The following is a 20,817-nucleotide window of genomic DNA, read 5'->3' on the forward strand; positions in this document are numbered from 1 at the left end:
CCTAGACTCCATACACGTGTCTTAGCCTTAATCTTTCGACTATCTTCGATAATTGTGGTCTGCATTAAACATATTGCATTTAATATATCAAACATCAACAACAGTCAAAATGTTTATAAAATTTCATACAACAAATTGAACCAATAACCATACCATATACAAAGGACTAACAATAACTCTCTTTTTCTACGCAATCATCTTTCTTTCTTTATACATGAAGGTGTTGTTTTTCAAAATCGATTTGTTAATGTTTTAATAATTTATTTTTATTTTTTTTATTTAAATTAGAGTTTAGCGGGTACTGGTATCCACGGGTACGGATACTATGATACCGTACCTGCCCCATTAACATGTGGGTATAAAAGATACTCGTACCCGTTACCCGCAAATATCCATTTACAATATCCATTTCCTACTCGTTATGAATTTTATCCGCGAAACCCATAGTCAATGGCGGACCCATGTTATGACACAGGGGGCCATGGCCCCCCCAAAATTTTTTATACTTACATAATTTATTATATATTTTTAAATATATTTTTTTAAAAATTCATATTTTTAATATATTTTATATTTTAAAAAAATTATATATTAATGCATAAGATATATTTTTTTATTACCTACATTTATTTTTAATTTGGCCTTTTGAATATTTTTAAATAAAAATAATTATTTTCTTAATATTTTTTTAAGTGATTACTTGTTTAATTTAACTATCTTTTTATTTAATTATTTTGTTAAACTTAATCAATATAAATAAAAATTAATTATAGTAAAATATTTATATTTAATTTATAATAATAATAATAATAATTTTATTATTTTTTATTATCATAAAAAAATAAATACAATATTTTTACTAGTTTATATAAAAGATTTGAGATTACTTGATTTTTATTTCAGTTCAAAAATATCAAGTTGATCTTCTAGTTATTTTTAGTTTCAATGTGGTCCCAATTTTTAAAAAAATAATGCAATTTGGTCTTATTTTTGTTAAATTTCTTGAATTGCATCAAGATTTTTTCATAAAAATTGAAGTTGTGAATAATGATGATTTTCTTTGTTGATGTAAATGACATAATCTCATTATCAATTTTGATAAAAACTCCTTTCTTCCTTCAAAAAATTTAACGAAAATGATCAAATTGCATCAATTTTTAAAAACTCAGGACCAATTTGAGGTTAAAATATTAGAGGATTAATATAATATTTTTGGATGAAAAAATAGACCAAAAGATTAATTTAACCAAAATTTTGGCTCAAGTTCCACCATTGCCCATAGTACGAATTCTTTTGACATCTCTATGTCTCTTATGTTGTGTTCATTTGAGGTTGAACGGAAATGTGAAGACGGATTACGTAGTAATTTTGACGTTCGTTTGAAGAGAATTAAGAGCAAGGGAATGCAACGATTAACGAGATTTATCAATTTTTCAATCTCACGTATTGGGAGGTCATTTGAGCTAATTTATTAATAAAATACAATTTTACCCTCTATGGTTGAAGAGCTAGATACGATCCCACCTTTAATGGAACAAATGTGTGGGCATAAAAGTGAGAGATTCGATCCCACCTCAAATGGAATGGATCTATGTGGCGTGAAGGTGAGAGATCTGATCCCACATGACATGGAACAGATCTGTGTGCTTTAAAAGGAGGATAGATCCAATCCTAAGTACATGAACTTTATGTTGTAACACCCTCTTTAATTAATAACCCTAATTAAAGGAAATGTCCCACAGAATAACATGGTAAGCAAGATCCTGGAGTATAAACGCTACTCCTTACAGTTATCCTAAAAGAACCAGGAAAGGATTAAGGCACACCACGATGCCCATTACAAAAGAGAACAAGAATTCCAAAGTATTCAAAATAAAGTTCTAAGATAAAGTGGTACATGGGCCACAACCCTAGAGGAAAACATAAACAAGCAAACTCCAACCCAGATAGTCTATGCAGTGGAATCACCATTTTCCTGTTGACCACGAGGAGTTCTTGCATCTGATCACATCAATAAATTGATGATCATTGCAAAGAAAGAAAACCACACGCATAACAATCAAACAAGCAAAGGGTAAGCTAGAGCAGAAAATGATTTATCATACAGTTACATACAATTTCATAGTCCAAGATGCATATATCAACCAATCATGTCATGACTTGCAAACTGTAAGACCCAAGAAATTTAAATAACTAAATAAATAATTAATTAATAAATGCGGGCAGTGGGAGCCTTTATGGCATTAAATATTGATTATGTGATGTGAAAAAGTATTAGCTCAAATGGTTGAGAGTACTTTGATTGTGTGAAAAGACTTGGGTTCATGTCCTATGTATGCCAATTATGTGTTGTTTTATTTATTATTAATTTTTAATAATAATATGCATGATCATGTTGAGTGATAACATGATTATAGAATTAGGTGAATTATGACAAAATATAAATTGCTTGAGTGGTTAGGCATTGATTTAATGATAAGCATGGTATGGGTTCGAACCTTGGTGAACTCATATTTAACTTTCTTTTTGTTAAAAAAATAGTTGTGGCCTGAATATGAAAGGGTAGAGAAAACCCTACAAGGGGCAACCAAGAGGGGCTGAAAATTATGGGCTTTGAATAGCAACTAACCTTACCATAAAGCCAATTTCATTTTTTTTTGCATTTACCAACATTAAAGCAACCTTTAAAAGGCAAATTCAGGTGAGAAGAGGGGGTTTTGGCATCTGTTATTGTGGCATAGGCAGAGGGATACGAAAATTTAGAGTGAATTGCAAGGATTGAGAGCTGATTTGGGAAAGAATCAAAGAGAGGACATTGGTGCTCAAGGGAAGACGCGTAATTCAAATTCTAAGCAAAGGAAAGTCCTGGGTAAGGGGAGCTGACTAGTTTAATCTCTTCCTTTGAAAGAAGATTTTAAGTTTGTTTGATTGAATTATTGTTTACAATAAAAAAATGTGATGCATTTGTTTTATATTTTAGAAATTTTGATTGTAATGGTGATATAGTATCATCAAATTTTTGTTTGAATGTTAAGTATGTGATTGGTGAATTTTAGTGATACGAAATCTAATATAGCATGAATGAATTGAGGTTTTCTTGATTTGTGGGTGAATGATGCAAAGGAAAGGTTAGGGTTTATGTTTTTCTATTATAGTGGCGTGACCTGGGGTTGCACTCTAAAGCTTTCATTTTTTTTAGTTATATGAAAAAGTAGATAAATGTGGTGTTATGTTATGCTATAATATTTTGGGAGGATATTTTACGACATTCATCATATAGTAATTTATATAATATTAAAGAAAAAAAGGAAACAAATTATCTACTTTTGGTGTAGAGCATCAATCACACTAAATAGTTTTTTTAAATATAAATATATATTTAAAGAAGGTTAGAAGTGGGACTCGCTTTCTTTCTTTTCTTTTTTTTTTGTTGTATTTGATATTATATATGACTTCTAACTTTTTGGTATTAAGTTTTGGTAGTGACTAAACTTTTGGTATAGTTAAGGTTTTAAAATAATTAGTCATTTTCTTTGGTAGTGTTTTCTTATAGAAATTATGATATGGTATAATTAGTAATTTTTAATATATTATATAAGAGGGGAATGGAATACTTGTAGAAAGTGGTTTATAAATGGGGATTCCAGAGGTGATTTTATTAATTTAGGTTGGTATTTAAGTAATTGGCTTTAGTTGCATTCGACTTCTAGGGTGCGTGTTTAGAGTTCTTCTTCTAAACACAACACATTTATTATTATTATTATTATTATTATTATTATTATTATTATTATTATTATTATTTATTTTTATTATTGTTTGTATTATTATTATTATTCTATTTTACTACTATTATTGTTATTATTATTCTTATTATTATTATTATTTCTATTATTATTATTATCATTATTATTATTATTACTATTATTATTCTCCTGAATATTATTATTATTAACTTATTTTACTATTATTATTATTATTATTATTTTCATTATTATTATTACTATTATCATTATAATTATTATTCTTATTCTTATTATTATTAATTTTATTTTATTTTAATATTAGTATTATTTTATTATTAATATTATTTTTATCATTATTATTATTATTTTATTATCTTTTATTATTATTATTATTATTATTATTGTTGTTATTTATATTATAATTATTTTTATTTTTATTTTTAGTTTTATTATTATTATTATTTTATTTTACTAGTATTTTTTATTTTTATTATTACTATTATTATTATTCTTACTATTATTATTATTATTATTTTATTATGATTATTATTATATTATTTTATTATCATTATTAACTTTATCATTGTTTTATTTTATTTATGGTTTTATTATCATTATTATTGTTTCATTATTAATGCTTTATTTAATTATTATTATTATTATTATTATTTTATTTTATTAGTATTGTTGTTTTATTATTATTGTTTATTTTATTTTATAATTATTTTCATTATTTTTATTTTTATTGTTTCATTTTATTATTATTATCATTATCGTTATTATTGTTGTTGTAGTTATTTTTATTTTTATCCTTATTACTGTCTTATTGCCCGTGCGATATTTTGGGACAATGATTATGTGTTCTTCTTGGTTTATATATTGTTTGGTTGTCCATGATTGTGTGTTGGGTATAACACTTTTGTTTTGATGGTTTTATATGAATTTAGAAAGGGATAGATGTGTGTTTATAATTGAATGATGCATATGAGTTGTGATGTTGTAAATTTAAGTATATGAAGTATATGAATGCGTATTTTGGGTTCTGGATGTTTGAGAATTGAATTGTTTGATACCAGGAACTTAATTAGAGTACCTAAAACCAGTAGCGTCACATTACTGGTGTAACCCCTGACGGTGAAGAGTGAAGTGCTAACCATTAACCAGAAATAGGGAAGCTTTGTGTGTCGTGATACCTGACGGTGTTGTGGAACCGTCAAGCGGTCTGCACTTCCATTTTGCCAGGTGGCGCTTTGGCAGCGCCAGGCGATAGTGCAGGAGCAAGGGTCCATTGTAGATGAATTTGCATGGATGGGTTTGTAGGCTTGGTTAGGGATATGCTGGATTAGTTACGAGCGGGGAGGTTCGTAACGGAGATTTGAGATGCGTGATTGATGCGGGCGGGGAGGTCCGTATCTGTTGTACTCTTGTGTGGGGATACGAGCGGGGAGGTTCGTATGTTCCGTGCTCACACTTGAGGCTACTATGAGCGGGGAGGTTCATAGTAGGTGTTCACGCATGTTGGACTACGAGCGGGGAGGTTCGTAGAGTTGGACCACGAACGGGCATGTTCGTGGAAGCATTGGAATCCCTACGACCAGCTTGAGAATGTATCTTGTATAGGACAATGTGTTTTTCTTAATTTTGTTCTAATGTGTTGCGATATGGACTTGGACCAGGAGGTGCTTGACTGTGTCATGAGCGGGTAGGTTCATGGTTAGTGGTGAACACGTGATAATATGAGCGGGGAGGTTCATATTATGATGCTCTCGTGTGAGGATACGAGTGGGGAGGTTCGTATGTTCCGTGCTCACACTTGAGGGCTACTACGAGCGGGGAGGTTCGTAACTGTTGGATCACGTGTGTTGGACTACGGGCGGGGAGGTCCGTAGAGTTGGACTACAAACGGGGAGGTTCGTAGAGGTAGGACCACGAGCGGGCAGGTTCGTGGAAGCATATATATCCTGGGTCCATGGTCATGAAATTATGGATTGGAAACCTTAGGGCAATAAGGTTTCTTGGTTAAGCATTGGCTGAAATAAATTAATTTGGGGATGAAATTCTATGTATTAAATTATATGTTTATATTGTTACACGAGCTCACCCTTTCTGTGTGTGTTTGGCGATGATCGTGTAATTCGTTATACTGGAGCATACATTGTTTCAGGTGGAGCTGGTGACACTTAAAGTCGGAGAGGGGTTAGCTTGGGAAGTTTTATAGACTACATTTGACTATTTTGTAAACATTTAGTTGATCATTTTTGAACTATGTAAACATGGAGTTTACTTTATAGTTTTAAATTTTGATAAATTTTAGTAAGGTTTTAATTTTCCCGCATTTTGGGAAAGAACTTTGAATAATAATGACATATTTGATATTATTTTACTTTATTTTATTTAAATTAGTAATATCCGGTCGGGATGTTACACAAACAATACACTAAGACTCAAGACACGACTCATCTGGATACATATAATTAGTCGGATTCAACAGATGCTTGCACCTGTGATGGCCTTTACTGCTCTACCGAGCTAATTGTTACAGTGTCTCACTTCCCCCCTACACAAGGTTAGTCCTTAAAGTGTTCCAGGCCTCCTGCTACTCTCACCACTTGAGTCAGTACGCTCTATGTGAGACTAACTAACTCTTTAGAGTGTCAGGATGCAATCCTTACCTTGAATCCTTACTAAATTATATAAATGAGGCACCACCATGAATTCCCACTAACAGGGTCATGGAATTACATCCTGACCAACTGAGGCACCACCATGAAATCTCACCTAGAGATTCATGGAATTACGCCCTAAACAATGAGGCACCACCACGAAACTATCGTGGAATTACGTCCTAACCATACCAACAACATGTTCCATTAATCAAGTATACACTTGTCATGCATATCAATCTCATGCCAACATTTACAACCAACCATCATCCATATTCCATACCAGAACCATACTAAAACTCATCATATTCAGCCCATGAACCATTCCATACAAGCAACATCACTCAAATCATGCCTTAATATAATAATCCAACCAAGCATATGTCATTCGTCCAAGAACAGAGGGAAATAATAGAGCAAAACACATTCTCGCCCAGCTTCTCGCTCAGGTAGAAAGGTCTCGCTCAGGAGAGAGGGTTCTCTCACTCAGGTGAGCTCCTTTCGCTTAGGCGAGGACTCGAAAAGAGGAACATGGAGCTTTTACGTTCTCTCGCTTAGGCGAGACCTCCTCGCCTGAGCGAGATGAACTCTTGCTCAAAACAAGAGCTCGTCGCCTGAGCGACAACTCGCGTAAGTTTTAGGGAGAAACCTTGGGTACTCTCGCTTGGGCGAGGCTGCCTCGCCTGGGCGAAAATATCAGAGTTCTCCATTGTTCTTGTGTGCACAGCCAGAGATCCAAACCAAACAAGGTTTAAACAGGTTTCCATCCAAATATAACAACAACCAAGCATTTCAAATCAAGGAACAGAACCATAACACTAGAAAATTGAATAAAACAATGAACCCTAGCTTCCCTTACCTAAAAATGCTAATACGAGACTTCGACACCAAACAACTAGCACAACAGTTCTAAGAACATGCCAAGAAGTTGGAAAACAAATAGTGGAACAAAACAAGAATGAGGTTACCACGAAACCCTAACTGGAATTACGAAAATGTGACTGAGGAAGAACCAATATGAGCTAAGAAGCAACTTACGTGACTTAGAGAACGAGACTGAGCTAGCTTGAAGATGGCAGAGGTCCAAACCCTAGCAAAGGTTCTGTGGAGAGGAAAGGGGAGTGTGAGAGTACTGATTTTGGCAAGTGAGCTGAAATGAGAGGAGTTAAGTTGCTTTAGGGGCCTTGGCACCCTATGGGTAAGCTTTTAGGCCCAACTGATTAGGGCAACCCCTAAACCTTGAGGCAAAAAATAATAAGTGGGCCTTACATATGTTACCATGTATCCTGTTAGTGGCTGCTTGATGGCTTAACCTTGTTTTTCTTTGTTAATTTTTTTTTTCCAATTTTACTAGTTAAAAGAAAGGTTTAATTATGCTTTTGGTCCCTATTTTGGAGTCAAAATCTCAAAATGGTACCCAAATTTTTAAAAGTCTCAAAATAGTCCCCTTTTTTGTTGAAACGTCTCACGTTTGCCCTTTCCGTTAAGTCAAGGTTGACGCCGTTAGAGGGAGTGCCACGTGTCAGTTCCTCAATTTTTTGAATTTTTTTATTAATTTTTTTTGAGTTTTTTTAAAAAAATCAAAAAATTGCCATGTGTCAAGATGTCATCGTGCCACGTGGCAGCGACAGTGACACGTGTCAATATTATGCCAGGTGTCATTTTCTTAGTCTCAATTTGGTTCCTTTATTTTAATTTGTCTCAATTTAGTCCCAATTTTTGTAAAAATGAGCAATTTTGTCCCTATTCAAATTGAAACAAAATTTAATTTTATATAAATGTTATACAAATATTTTTATTAAATTTGATATTTTTATTCAAATTGATATTTTTATTATATATTTTTAGCATAACTAAGTTTATTTAAAATTATGTTTCATATTCAACTTTACTTAAAATTGTTTTCAAATTTTAAATTTATATGTGTTTTATTGTAACATGAACTAGTTAATTTATGAATTTTTTTTCTATTAACATTATTTTCTATTAACAACTTTTAAACCATTTTAAATAAAGTTCAATGTAAAATATGAATTAAATGAACTTAATTTGGTTAAAAATATTTACTTGAAATATCAATTTTGATGGAAATATTTGTGTACATTTATATAGAAATTAAATTTGATTTCAATTTGGAGAGGGACAAAATTGCTAATTTTTACAAAAATTGGCACTAAATTGAGACAAATTAAAATAAAGGGACCAAATTGAGACTAAGAAAATGACACGTGGCGTAATACTAACACGTGTCACTGTCACTATCACATCACTTTGTCACTGCCACGTGGCATGATGACAGCTTGACACGTGGCAATTTTTTGATTTTTTTTTAAAAATTGAAAAAAAAATTAAAAATAAAAAAATAAAAAAAAATTAATAATAAAATTAAAAAAAACGAGGAACTGACACGTGGCACTCCCTCTAATGGCGTCGACCTTGACTTAACGGAAAGAGCAAACATGAGACGTTTCAACAAAAAAGGGAACCATTTTGAGACTTTTAAAAATTTGGGTATCATTTTGAGATTTTGATTCCAAAATGGGGATCAAAGACATAATTAAACCTAAAAGAAATTAACATAAAAAATTTATTCATACAAATATAAATTTATACTACTTATTACATAAAGGGCAAAATGGTAATATCACCAATACTTCTATTCAAACTTATTTTTTAATCTATCATATCAATCAAATCTCTCACAAACTTTCACAAAAATCACTTTCAAATCTACTCACAATCACATCTAAATCCATTAAAAAAAAAAACACATGATTCATTCTTAAATCCACTCAAACCTATCTACTCCCTTTCTCTCAAATCTTCTCTTTCAAATGAACACAACATTAATGTCTTAGAGTAAGGTATGTATAAGTTATAAAATGAATTAAAAATATAATATTTATCAACCTTTTATTACCGATAATAAATTTATATGTATAACTTAAAAAATAACAAATATTTTAGGTTACTTTTATTTTAAAAAAATTAAAATTACCCTAAAATACGAAGAATATTCAAAAACAATTTACACTATCAATAAATATAATATTATTTCAAAAAGTAAAATAAAATGTATTTTTTTAAACTTAATTTTATTAAATAACCAAATAATTATAAGTCATAAAAGATAAAATAAAAAATATATACATTTTTTTAATTATTTATTTATTTTAAAAAACAACAAAGTTTTAATATAATTTTCAAATTACAAATCATGAATTAAAATACATATTTTTAATTTATTATTTAAAAGAATTGACATAAAATATTTTATTTTTAAAATAAATAAATAAAGAAATTAAGTATTTAAAAAATATGACAAGAATATATATATATATATATATATATATATATATATATATATATATATATATATATATATATATATATATATATATATATATATATATATATGAATAAAAGTGTAAATTAACAGTATTAAATTATTTTAAAAAAGTCATCTCTTAAATATTTATTAAAAGTAAAATTTCTAATGTCTTTTTTTGCTATGAAGTAATAAAATAGATAATAGAAAGAAAAGGCTATTCATAATAATAATACAAGCGGGAGTTAAAGATTAAATTTATTTTTAATCTATAATTATAATAATTAATAAACTATAATTAATTATGTTTTCAAATTTGTCTTTCTTAATAAACCGGACATGTCTATAATATTTTTCCTCGGTAATTATACTGTATGTCCTAATAAACACCTCAAATATTCTAGAACTTTCGAAATTATTACATAATCAATTTATTATTATTATTACTACTATCGATTATTCGAAAGAAAAGGCTATTCATAATAATAATACAAGCGGGAGTTAAAGATTAAAGTTATTTTTAATCTATAATTATAATAATTAATAAAATATAATTAATTATGTTTTCAAATTTATCTTTTTTAATAAACCGGACATATCTATAATATTTTTCCTCAGTCATTATTCTAGTATGTCCTAATAAACACCTCAAATATTCTAGAACTTTCGAAATTATTACATAATCAATTTATTATTATTATTATTACTACTACTATCGATTATTCGATATACTTAAATTCAGAAGTAAATATAGCAGGCTTCTTGGGCGAGAAGAAAAGAAGCTTACCCAATTACCCGCTTTATAAATATCCAGTGACCTACCAAAGTTCCCAATTTCAGATCCCTCTGTTTTCCCATTCTCTTTCAACTCTCTTCAATTCCATGGCGAACCAACCCGAGTCCTCCGATGCGTAAGCTTCTGCTTTCTCCTCAGATCTCAAGAATTCGATCGATTAATTTCTCTTCCCACAGATTCGAAATCTAATTCATTCTATTTTCTTCTTTCTTCAGTAAGGGAACAAAGAGAGATTTCAGTACCGCGATCTTGGAGCGCAAGAAGGCGCCCAACCGACTCGTCGTTGACGAAGCCGTAAACGATGACAACTCCGTCGTCGCGCTCCACCCTGACACCATGGATAAGCTCCAGCTTTTCCGCGGAGACACAATTCTTCTCAAGGTGAACGAACAACCCAAGGGGTTTTTACTTTGGATTTTAGTCCACTTTTTCTAATAACCAAAATTTGTCTTGTTTTTTGTGGTTTAGGGCAAGAAGAGGAAGGATACCGTCTGTATTGCCCTTGCCGATGATACCTGTGAGGAGCCCAAGATACGGATGAACAAGGTCGTCAGGAGTAACCTTAGGGTTAGACTCGGTGACGTTGTTTCCGTTCACGCGTGCCCTGATGTTAAGTACGGAAAGAGAGTGCACATTCTTCCCGTCGATGACACCATTGAGGGCGTTACTGGGAATCTTTTTGATGCTTACTTGAAGCGTGAGTGCAACTACATACTCTTTTTTGATACCATATTTTGGCAATCCTTATATCATTCTTAACATTGTTGGTCTTAGATTCTGTGTGGATGAACTTTTCTCTTAATTAAAAAGATAATATGAATCGAGGGCACTAGGTAAGCCAAGCAGGGTTTTAATAAAGAACTGATGGCTTGTGGAGAAGTTTATCACAATTAGCTTTTAATATGTAATGCTTAGGGAACAATTGATGAAGCTAATCTCTTCTTTGAATCTAACATGTTTGATATGTATTGTTTGTTGTGAATACTGAGCATGTAAGTTGGTTAGTGAGGCCCAAGAGTGCGGGGCTTGGCATATCTGCAAACTGTGAGGGAGTGGTCTTTTTTGTTCATTTAGAAGCTTTGTGAGGATGGTGCTTAATCAAGTAATTGTATTTCTAGAAATAAGTTAACTCAACTGTGCATTAAGTCCAGTTTTACTTTTTCAGCTTATTTTCTCGAGGCATATAGACCAGTGAGGAAAGGTGATTTGTTCCTTGTAAGAGGAGGGATGAGAAGTGTGGAGTTCAAGGTTATTGAAACCGATCCTGCAGAGTATTGTGTTGTTGCTCCTGACACCGAGATCTTCTGTGAGGGAGAGCCTGTTAAAAGGGAAGATGAGAATCGTTTAGACGAAGTTGGTTATGATGATGTTGGTGGTGTTAGAAAGCAGATGGCACAGATTAGGGAACTGGTGGAACTGCCATTGAGGCATCCACAGTTGTTCAAATCTATCGGTGTTAAGCCACCTAAGGGAATTCTGCTATATGGACCCCCTGGGTCTGGTAAGACTTTGATTGCTCGCGCTGTTGCAAATGAAACCGGAGCCTTCTTTTTCTGCATTAATGGTCCTGAGATCATGTCAAAATTGGCTGGTGAGAGTGAAAGCAATCTCAGGAAGGCTTTTGAGGAAGCCGAGAAGAATGCACCCTCCATTATCTTCATTGATGAGATAGATTCGATAGCTCCAAAGAGGGAGAAGACTCATGGGGAAGTTGAGAGGAGAATTGTTTCCCAGCTCTTGACTCTCATGGATGGTCTTAAATCACGTGCCCATGTAATTGTTATTGGAGCCACAAATCGTCCCAATAGCATTGACCCTGCCCTTAGGAGGTTTGGTAGGTTTGATCGGGAGATAGATATTGGCGTTCCAGATGAGGTTGGACGCCTTGAGGTTCTTCGTATACACACAAAAAATATGAAGCTTTCTGAGGATGTAAGATTTAATTCTTTCTCCCTTTCATTGTGGTTTGATATGAATATTTGAGATATGAGAACTATGTCCGATGTATAATTTGCAGGTTGATTTAGAAAGGATTGCTAAGGACACTCATGGATATGTTGGTGCTGATCTTGCTGCTTTGTGTACTGAAGCCGCTCTTCAATGCATCAGAGAGAAAATGGACGTCATTGACTTGGAGGATGAGTCCATTGATGCTGAGATACTGAACTCAATGGCAGTTTCAAATGAGCATTTCCAGACTGCTCTTGGAACAAGCAATCCTTCTGCTCTCCGAGAAACGGTAAGTATTTTACTACTTTCTCGCAGTTTTGTGTCCTTTTGTTCTTTCCTTATTGGTTGACAATCGTGTGATCACACCATTCAAACTTTAATGTGCAAACATTGTTTTTGTTAATGGGTTAGGTTGTTGAAGTGCCCAATGTCAGCTGGGAAGATATTGGTGGTCTTGAAAATGTGAAGAGAGAACTTCAAGAGGTAAGATGAGCTACTGCATCGAGATATATCTCTGCATTTTTTTTCTCTCCTTTGAATATTGGCTATAATTAATTTTCTTTTTCTCAGACTGTTCAATATCCAGTGGAACACCCCGAGAAATTTGAGAAGTTTGGAATGTCACCTTCAAAGGGAGTTCTTTTCTATGGGCCTCCCGGTTGTGGTAAAACCCTTTTGGCAAAAGCTATTGCCAATGAATGCCAGGCGAACTTCATCAGTGTCAAAGGTCCAGAGCTACTTACCATGTGGTTTGGAGAAAGTGAGGCTAATGTGAGGGAAATTTTTGATAAAGCTCGTGGTTCTGCTCCATGTGTTCTATTCTTTGATGAACTTGACTCCATTGCAACTCAGGTTTGTACCATACTGTAAGCTAAGGCTTGACATCTGCTAAAGTTACTGGTATCTAAGATATTACTGCATTTAAATAAATTATATCACAGATAATTAGTTGTAAGACTACTCTAATTGTCTTCTCTTGACAGTTGTTTTGAAAACTTGCGTGTTTTTAATCTTGCAGAGGGGGAGCAGTGTAGGAGATGCTGGTGGTGCTGCTGACAGGGTTTTGAATCAATTGCTTACAGAGATGGATGGAATGTCGGCAAAGAAAACTGTGTTCATCATTGGGGCCACTAATCGTCCAGACATTATAGATCCTGCTCTTCTGCGACCGGGCCGTCTGGATCAATTGATTTATATCCCACTCCCAGATGAGGATTCTCGTCATCAGATATTTAAAGCTTGTTTGAGAAAATCTCCTGTCTCAAAAGATGTTGACCTTAGAGCTCTTGCCAAGTATACTCAGGGCTTCAGTGGTGCAGATATTACTGAAATTTGCCAGCGTGCATGCAAGTATGCTATAAGAGAGAACATTGAGAAGGTAAACTTTGGAGGATACCTTTTTCTGTGTTATTTATTGATTACTATGCATTGGCAATGACAATTAAAGAATATGTGAGAAATTTTGAATAGTTTTCAGTATAGGTTGAAATTTATTAGAAATAATAAATTGTGTTAGTTTAATTAGTCTCACGTTTTTCGATAAATTACAAATAATATTAGACAGTTAAAACAAGCCTTTTCAATAATTTTATTATCAATTTTAAAAATGTTTTTATCGGCGTTTAGATTGAAGGCAATTTGTTGAACTATTATCTTGACAGGACATTGAGAAAGAGAGGAGGAAAAGAGATAACCCCGAGGCAATGGAAGAGGATATTGAAGAGGAAGAGGTAGCTGAAATCAAGGCAGCTCATTTTGAGGAGTCAATGAAATATGCACGAAGGAGTGTAAGTGATGCTGACATTCGCAAGTACCAGGCCTTTGCGCAGACATTGCAGCAGTCAAGAGGGTTTGGATCCGAGTTCAGGTTTTCAGATACCAGCACTGGTGGTGCTGGTGCTGGCGCTGCATCTGACCCTTTTGCAAGTGCTGGTGGGGCTGATGAAGATGATCTTTACAGTTAGATCAACCTGTGCTTTTGCTTGAGTTATGAGAAGTAATGCTTCTAATTTATGTACGCCTCCTTTTCTGTCTGAAGTCAGGCTTCCAGTGGATTTATTATTGTCTCCCCTTAAAAGGCACTAGTTCTTGTGGTGTAAGTCTCTTTGGAAGTGGATTTATTTGGACTTCAAAAAGAGATTTAAAGGACATTTTAAAGAGCTTAGGTTTATTTGAATTTATAGTAATTTAAGACTTGTAACTTATTTGAGCGATTTTCTTGCATTGTATCGTCTACAAAAATTTTCTAAAACTTATGGTGACCCGTACTGTCAAATCATAACAAATATTATATGTGAACAAGGGCTTATTGGATACGGAGGAATAATATGATATTTGATGTCACTCAATCAACTGGTCAAATAGGTAGTACATTATGTATATACATTATTTCAACGTGTCAAATTGCTGGTCTTATACATTTTTCGAATCCTTTGAGCTGATGGAAGAATTCAGAGAAAAAGAAATGGAAAATTTTAAACTTGATATATACTTTGATATTTTTGTTAAATCTAAACGTTTTTACTTCTGTTCCTCGATTTCTTTCCTCTTTCATTCTATTTATTTTTTCGTTTTATTTTGGTTTCCATTAATTTCTTTAATACAGATGTTTTAATGTGATTTTTTCCTTTTATATTGCAAAGTAAAATATGTGTTGTTTTTATGGAAAGTAAAATGTGTTATTTTTGTGTATACATAATTTACCTTCGTATTAATCAATTTAGAACGTTACAAGAGCTTGTAACCAAATTTTTCTTCGTAATTACTTAATCATTATAACTTATTGGTTTGACATATTTAAAAAACAGTTAAACTGGGTTTCTTTTATCATTTTCATGCTAGTTACGTTAGTTAACTTTCCCCACTACTGGTTAGAAATATATGGCAAAATCAGAATTAGAGAAGAGCAACTTCCTTCTCTTATTTCGTTATTTGAAGATATATTTATGGATTGTTTGTATTTCTTTTAGGAGACTATTAACATATATGCTAATAGACGATATCAAATGTGTGGTCGTCACGCTTTAATACCTTCCATCTTAAATTATATCTTATGTATGTACTACCTTCTACACACAAAAAAAAAAAAATTCTTTTTTTCTGGATGTGATATCTCGATATCAATCTTTTGTATTTTCTCAATCGCTCTCACGTTTTTTTTTTCTATCTCATATTTACTACGAAGTAATGATTCAACTTTGTTTTTTAGTATTTAAAAGTCGTTTGTTCCCAAAAAAAAATTGTCGTAAACAATTTATGGAAGTTACTCTTGAACTAATTTTTATATTAATTCATTCTAATATGAATTGCGTTTAATTTATCTCTACAAATTGTAAAAAGTTTCTCTCTTTGATAAATAATTACTATTAAATAAATAATTACAAGAAGTATTCTTTTATTACATATAATGAGTATATAAAACTATTAGCAATTATTCTCTATTTTTACATAAAATAAATAATAAGAATATTGTTTTATTAATTCATTTATATCCGTTTCAAGTATTATAAAATTGTTATTTCTTGTTAAGAGTTGTCTTGTATTAAACATTGATATTTTTACATTGAATGGTTAATTAGTATTACATGAGAAACCTTTTATTTATAATTTGTCTTGAACAAGGTTGTTATTGCTAGCTTGCGAATTTTTGTAGTGTGTTAAAGTTATAGCAAGAGTTGGTAGTCTTTCATTTTATAAGACTTTTGATCCATTTTACTTGTTCTGCAAAATATTATTTGTTTCAAACATCCTTTCTAAGTAATGACCACCGATTTAAGAATATAACACGTTACAGCCTTTAAAAGCGTACACAAGTTAACACGGTGATGGTTTCATGAGAGTTACAATATTTCAAAATTTAATTTCTGTTATTAGACATCCTTTTACATATTCTATTGTAATGTTGTATAAGTTTAAGGATCTAAAAGTTGCATGAAGTCTAATGACTTAAAATGTTTAAGCTTTTCATACGTATAGTCTTTGTAACTTTTCTTGATAATTATACTTGATAATTATATTAATGTTAGAACAAATGGCTCTAGAAGGATGGCGGGGTTCGGAGGGAGGGAAGAGAGATTGAAGAGAGTCTTAGACCCTCTTTGCAAGCAACTAACTAAATCGTTTAGCAGACAAACAAAACCAACAATACACATCAAATTTATCTTGGCTCTAGAAGGTGAGAGGGTATTTTGAATAGAGTCTTGGTATGTTTTTATAGTGAACTAGACTTGATTGTCTACTACAAAAGGAACACAAGTATTACAAGTAACTTTATACCGATTCATTCAAACTCATAATAGACGACGTTTTGTTCTCCCTTAAGATGTTTCACTAATTAACAAAAGTATTACAAGTACACTAACCTTTATAATGTCATAATTAGTACATAAATATTTCCAGGTCACATTTTTTAATTCCTCCCTAAGATTAAAAACTCTCGTAAGATACCAAACAATATTCTTTTAATTCCTACTATTGCATTCTCTTGTGTAACAAGTCCTAATGTCTTAGCACCAAGTCTAAACTTTAATAAGAACCCTAATATCTTAGACTTTTCCTTATTAAGAGTGTTGTTAATAACTGACAAATCACGAACAATAGAGCACTTCCTGAGGCGTGTATATTCATTGTCTTTAAGGACTTATCCGTAGTGTGTTGCGCAAGTCCCTAGGATACAATAGGAACTTCTCGAAATTTCCCAAGGATCTCAGAACTAGCAAGGTACTCTAAAACGAGTAAGTAATTAGACCTAGAATAATAAGAGGAAGGAAGAACTAAGAGAACTAAGAGAACAAAAGATATAGGAGAGGAGAATGAAAGCTCAAGTGGTATGTCTTGGAGGAGGGAAATGACATCTATTTATAGATGGGAAAGGAGCTTGCAAATAGTGAACAACGGTAAAAAATTAAAGACCAAATCAAAATTGATTATGAAATAATGGCTAAATCAAAACGGAAGCACCAAGGCTTGCAACACAATTACGGATGAATCTAGATGGTATTAGGAATCAAAACATGGTCTCTAAAATAGACCTGCAATGCATCATTGATTGGTTCAAAACTTATGCCATAAATGCAAAGATCTTGTTTCTAAACTCTTCTTCCCTTTTGAAATATCCTCTATTTTCCAACAATCTCCCACATATTACAAAAGGGGAGATATAAAAGAAAAACAAAATCTTGTGTCTAAACTAAGATATAAAGCATCAAAGCTGGTATAACAAGCTATATGAACCCGTTCTAGACAGATAAAATTAACACAGAGTGTAGTTGGTATAACAAGCTATATGAACCAAAGACACTTGATGTGTGTTAGTGGTTTATCAATCACAATGCACCCACAATCCTTGCTGTTAACACTATGTTGCGCTCTAGGCCATGCGCGTGCCCAGTATTTATGAGTGCTTCAGAGATCATGCCAAGATCTCATACAAGCGGCCCTACTTGACATTCATATAGGTGATTTCATCAAGTGTATGCTGCAAATCATACACCACCCGTAAGGGATATGAAAATCATTAAAACTTTGTTTAAAGTAAAATTCTTACACCACATCGAATTTTAATTTACAAAGTTTAACCTCTCAATAATGTAGCCTCTAGCACTTTCACACATACCATAGGAATGGACATAATTGATTTAAAATCAATTTAGTGCTATCAAAACTAACAAGTGACTTATTTTTACCAATATGAACCTTATTCATGAGATCTCCAATCACAAAGGTTGTGTTACTATCACTTGTTTGTTTGCAAGTGGCTTAAGTCCCATTCCCATCGATGTCTCTAAAATCATATTCCTTCCCAAGGGTTTTGTCAAAGGGTCTGCTAGATTCCGTTTTGACTTCACATAATCAATGGAAATAGTTTCACTCTTTAGCAGCTACTTAACCAGATTATGTCTCAATTGTATATGTCTATTCCTTCCATTGTAGTTCTTGTTTTTAAACAAAAAAATTAAGCTTAAAATATTTTAAACAAAAAAATAGCATGCAAACAGTAATGGATCTTGACCATTAATACTGGAGGAGTCAAAATAATATTTTAAAATTTATATGTTTTATCATTATCACTAGTACAACAAAAATAAATATATAATATATAATTTAATTATAACCATAATATATCTAATAAATTTTTCTTTGTACTTTTAATTTATTGAACTCATCAATAATTAAGCCAAAACAAACACTACTAAAAAACATTTTTCCTTCTAGTTTTGTTTTGAAATTTTGTTTCATAAGAAATACTTACACATTTTGTTATGAAAAATAATTTGTAAGAAATTGCTACCAATATTTTAGTATAATATTTAGGGTAGAATTTGTAGGAAATACTTGCATACTTTATAATTTTGTAGGAAATAATTATCCATGAAGGAATTAACATCGAATTAAAACTCTTAGATAAAATGAAAAAAAAATTCTTTTCTTGTTAAATTTTATAAAAAGATTGTAGGAAAAATCTCATGAAATATGAAGAATTTTAGTAGTCATAAATTTTCGATTATATATATTTTTTCAATGTAAATAATTACATTATGTACAAATAAATTATCTTCTATTTTATTTCACAATCTTGTTTAACAAAACAAAAAATATTTTTCTTTAAGTAAAATACATTTCTTATTCTTGTTAAAGATTGCTATAGTTCAAAGATAAATTTTTTAAATTTGAATAATTAAGAGTATTAACAATAAAATACTGGAGTTAAAATTTTAAATTAATTTTCTATTGAATATGATATTAGCAATTTAATTATGAAATTAATTAATAATAAGTGAGTAAGTAAAAATGTGATAATAAATATTTTTATCCTTTCTAAATTTATTAAATAATTAAATTTTACCTATAATTAAATTAATTTTTTAAATTATAAATATATTTTAAATTTTAATTACTAACCTATAAAAAAAATATTGGGACCTCCAAATGACCAACTAAGGTCCGCCCCTTTGCATGCAAATATGAATAAAATGCAAGTATATTGTGAACTATATCTCTATTAAAACAGATAGAATAACTTGAATTTGAAGTTAAAGTTCTTAAATAAAAATACATGTAGATGTTCTAATTAGTGCAGACAATAACTCTATAATAACTAATCATCGATGCATATAACAATTTTTTTGTTTGTTTAGAATTATATATTTCGATATCTATGTTAAATTATAAAAAGGACATGATAATTATATTAGTGATGTATAATAAAATAATATTGTTATATGATTAAAATTTATAATTATAGTTTTTAGTTATATAATATATTAAAATGAAATGTATATGCATGAATAATTGTTAAAATAAAATATAAACATATTATAAAATATTATCCTGTACAAAATAAAAATAACACTAAGTTGATGTTAAAATTTGTAAATAGAAATACATGCAAAGTTATAAACAACTTAAGAAGCTTGAGAGATATATCAAAAGATGTTGACATAAAAAATAACAAAATAAAAATGAAGTTAAACTTAAATAATATAAAAAAAGTTATGTACATATGAATAATAGCAATAACAATAATAACAATAATAATAATAATAATAATAATAATTTATTATTATTATTATTATCATATATATCAATAAATATAAAAATAATAATACAAATAATATTAATATTAATAATAATAATATCAATATCATTACTATTAATAATAATAATAATAATATGTTAATAGTTATATAATAATAATGCAAAAATTAATACTTCTAATAATATTAATAATAATATCATTACCGATGATAATAATAATAATAATAATAATAATAATAATAATAATAATAATAATAATAATAATAATAATAATAATAATAATAATAATAATAATAATAATAATAATAATAATAATAATATCAATACCAATATTACTAATAATAACTATACTAATAATAATAATTTCAAATAATAATAATAATAATATAATATCAATACCAATATTACTAATAATAACTATACTAATAATAATAATTTCAAATAATAATAATACTTATAATCAAAATACTAATACTAATCATATTAATGCTAATATATAACAATATATAAAGAAGGTTCACATTTCAAAATACCAATTTTATCCTTTAAAATATAATTATTTATTAAATTTTTGAAAATTGATTGTTACTTTTACAAACTTTTTTATAAAATCGTCTATCTTTACTTCTTCCTTTTTTCTTTATTTATCAACAGTTATTGTCTCATCTTTTCTTATATATTTCACTTTATTTTTAATAAATATAATTTTATTTTATATATTAACTTAATAACATTACATTATCATCATCTACTAATATAATATCACGCATATTTAAAAAATGCGTACACACAGGCACGACA

The 20,817-nt window shown here is 30.5% G+C and overlaps 1 protein-coding gene across 1 annotated transcript; it reads left to right on the plus strand.

The window, feature by feature from the left end:
• The first annotated feature begins 10,486 nt into the window (after positions 1 to 10,486).
• LOC114189796 (cell division cycle protein 48 homolog) lies at positions 10,487 to 14,793 on the plus strand. The gene is made up of 9 exons (XM_028078487.1): positions 10,487 to 10,645; positions 10,746 to 10,911; positions 10,999 to 11,227; positions 11,696 to 12,462; positions 12,548 to 12,769; positions 12,892 to 12,963; positions 13,051 to 13,332; positions 13,499 to 13,858; positions 14,142 to 14,793. Exons 1-9 carry the CDS (start codon positions 10,617 to 10,619, stop codon positions 14,442 to 14,444), a joined length of 2,430 nt encoding a protein of 809 aa, XP_027934288.1. The 5' UTR covers positions 10,487 to 10,616; the 3' UTR covers positions 14,445 to 14,793.
• The last annotated feature ends 6,024 nt before the right edge of the window (positions 14,794 to 20,817 follow it).

This window comes from Vigna unguiculata, chromosome 7 (assembly GCF_004118075.2).
Source record: "Vigna unguiculata cultivar IT97K-499-35 chromosome 7, ASM411807v1, whole genome shotgun sequence".
Lineage (NCBI taxonomy): Eukaryota > Viridiplantae > Streptophyta > Magnoliopsida > Fabales > Fabaceae > Vigna > Vigna unguiculata.

Excerpts from the sequence above, each read along its gene's own strand:
- LOC114189796 (XM_028078487.1), top strand. The coding sequence starts at position 10,617 with ATGGCGAACCAACCCGAGTCCTCCGATGC. Across the intron at positions 10,912-10,998 it reads GAGACACAATTCTTCTCAAG|GGCAAGAAGAGGAAGGATAC; the intron begins GTGAACGAACAA and ends TTTGTGGTTTAG. Across the intron at positions 13,859-14,141 it reads TAAGAGAGAACATTGAGAAG|GACATTGAGAAAGAGAGGAG; the intron begins GTAAACTTTGGA and ends TTATCTTGACAG.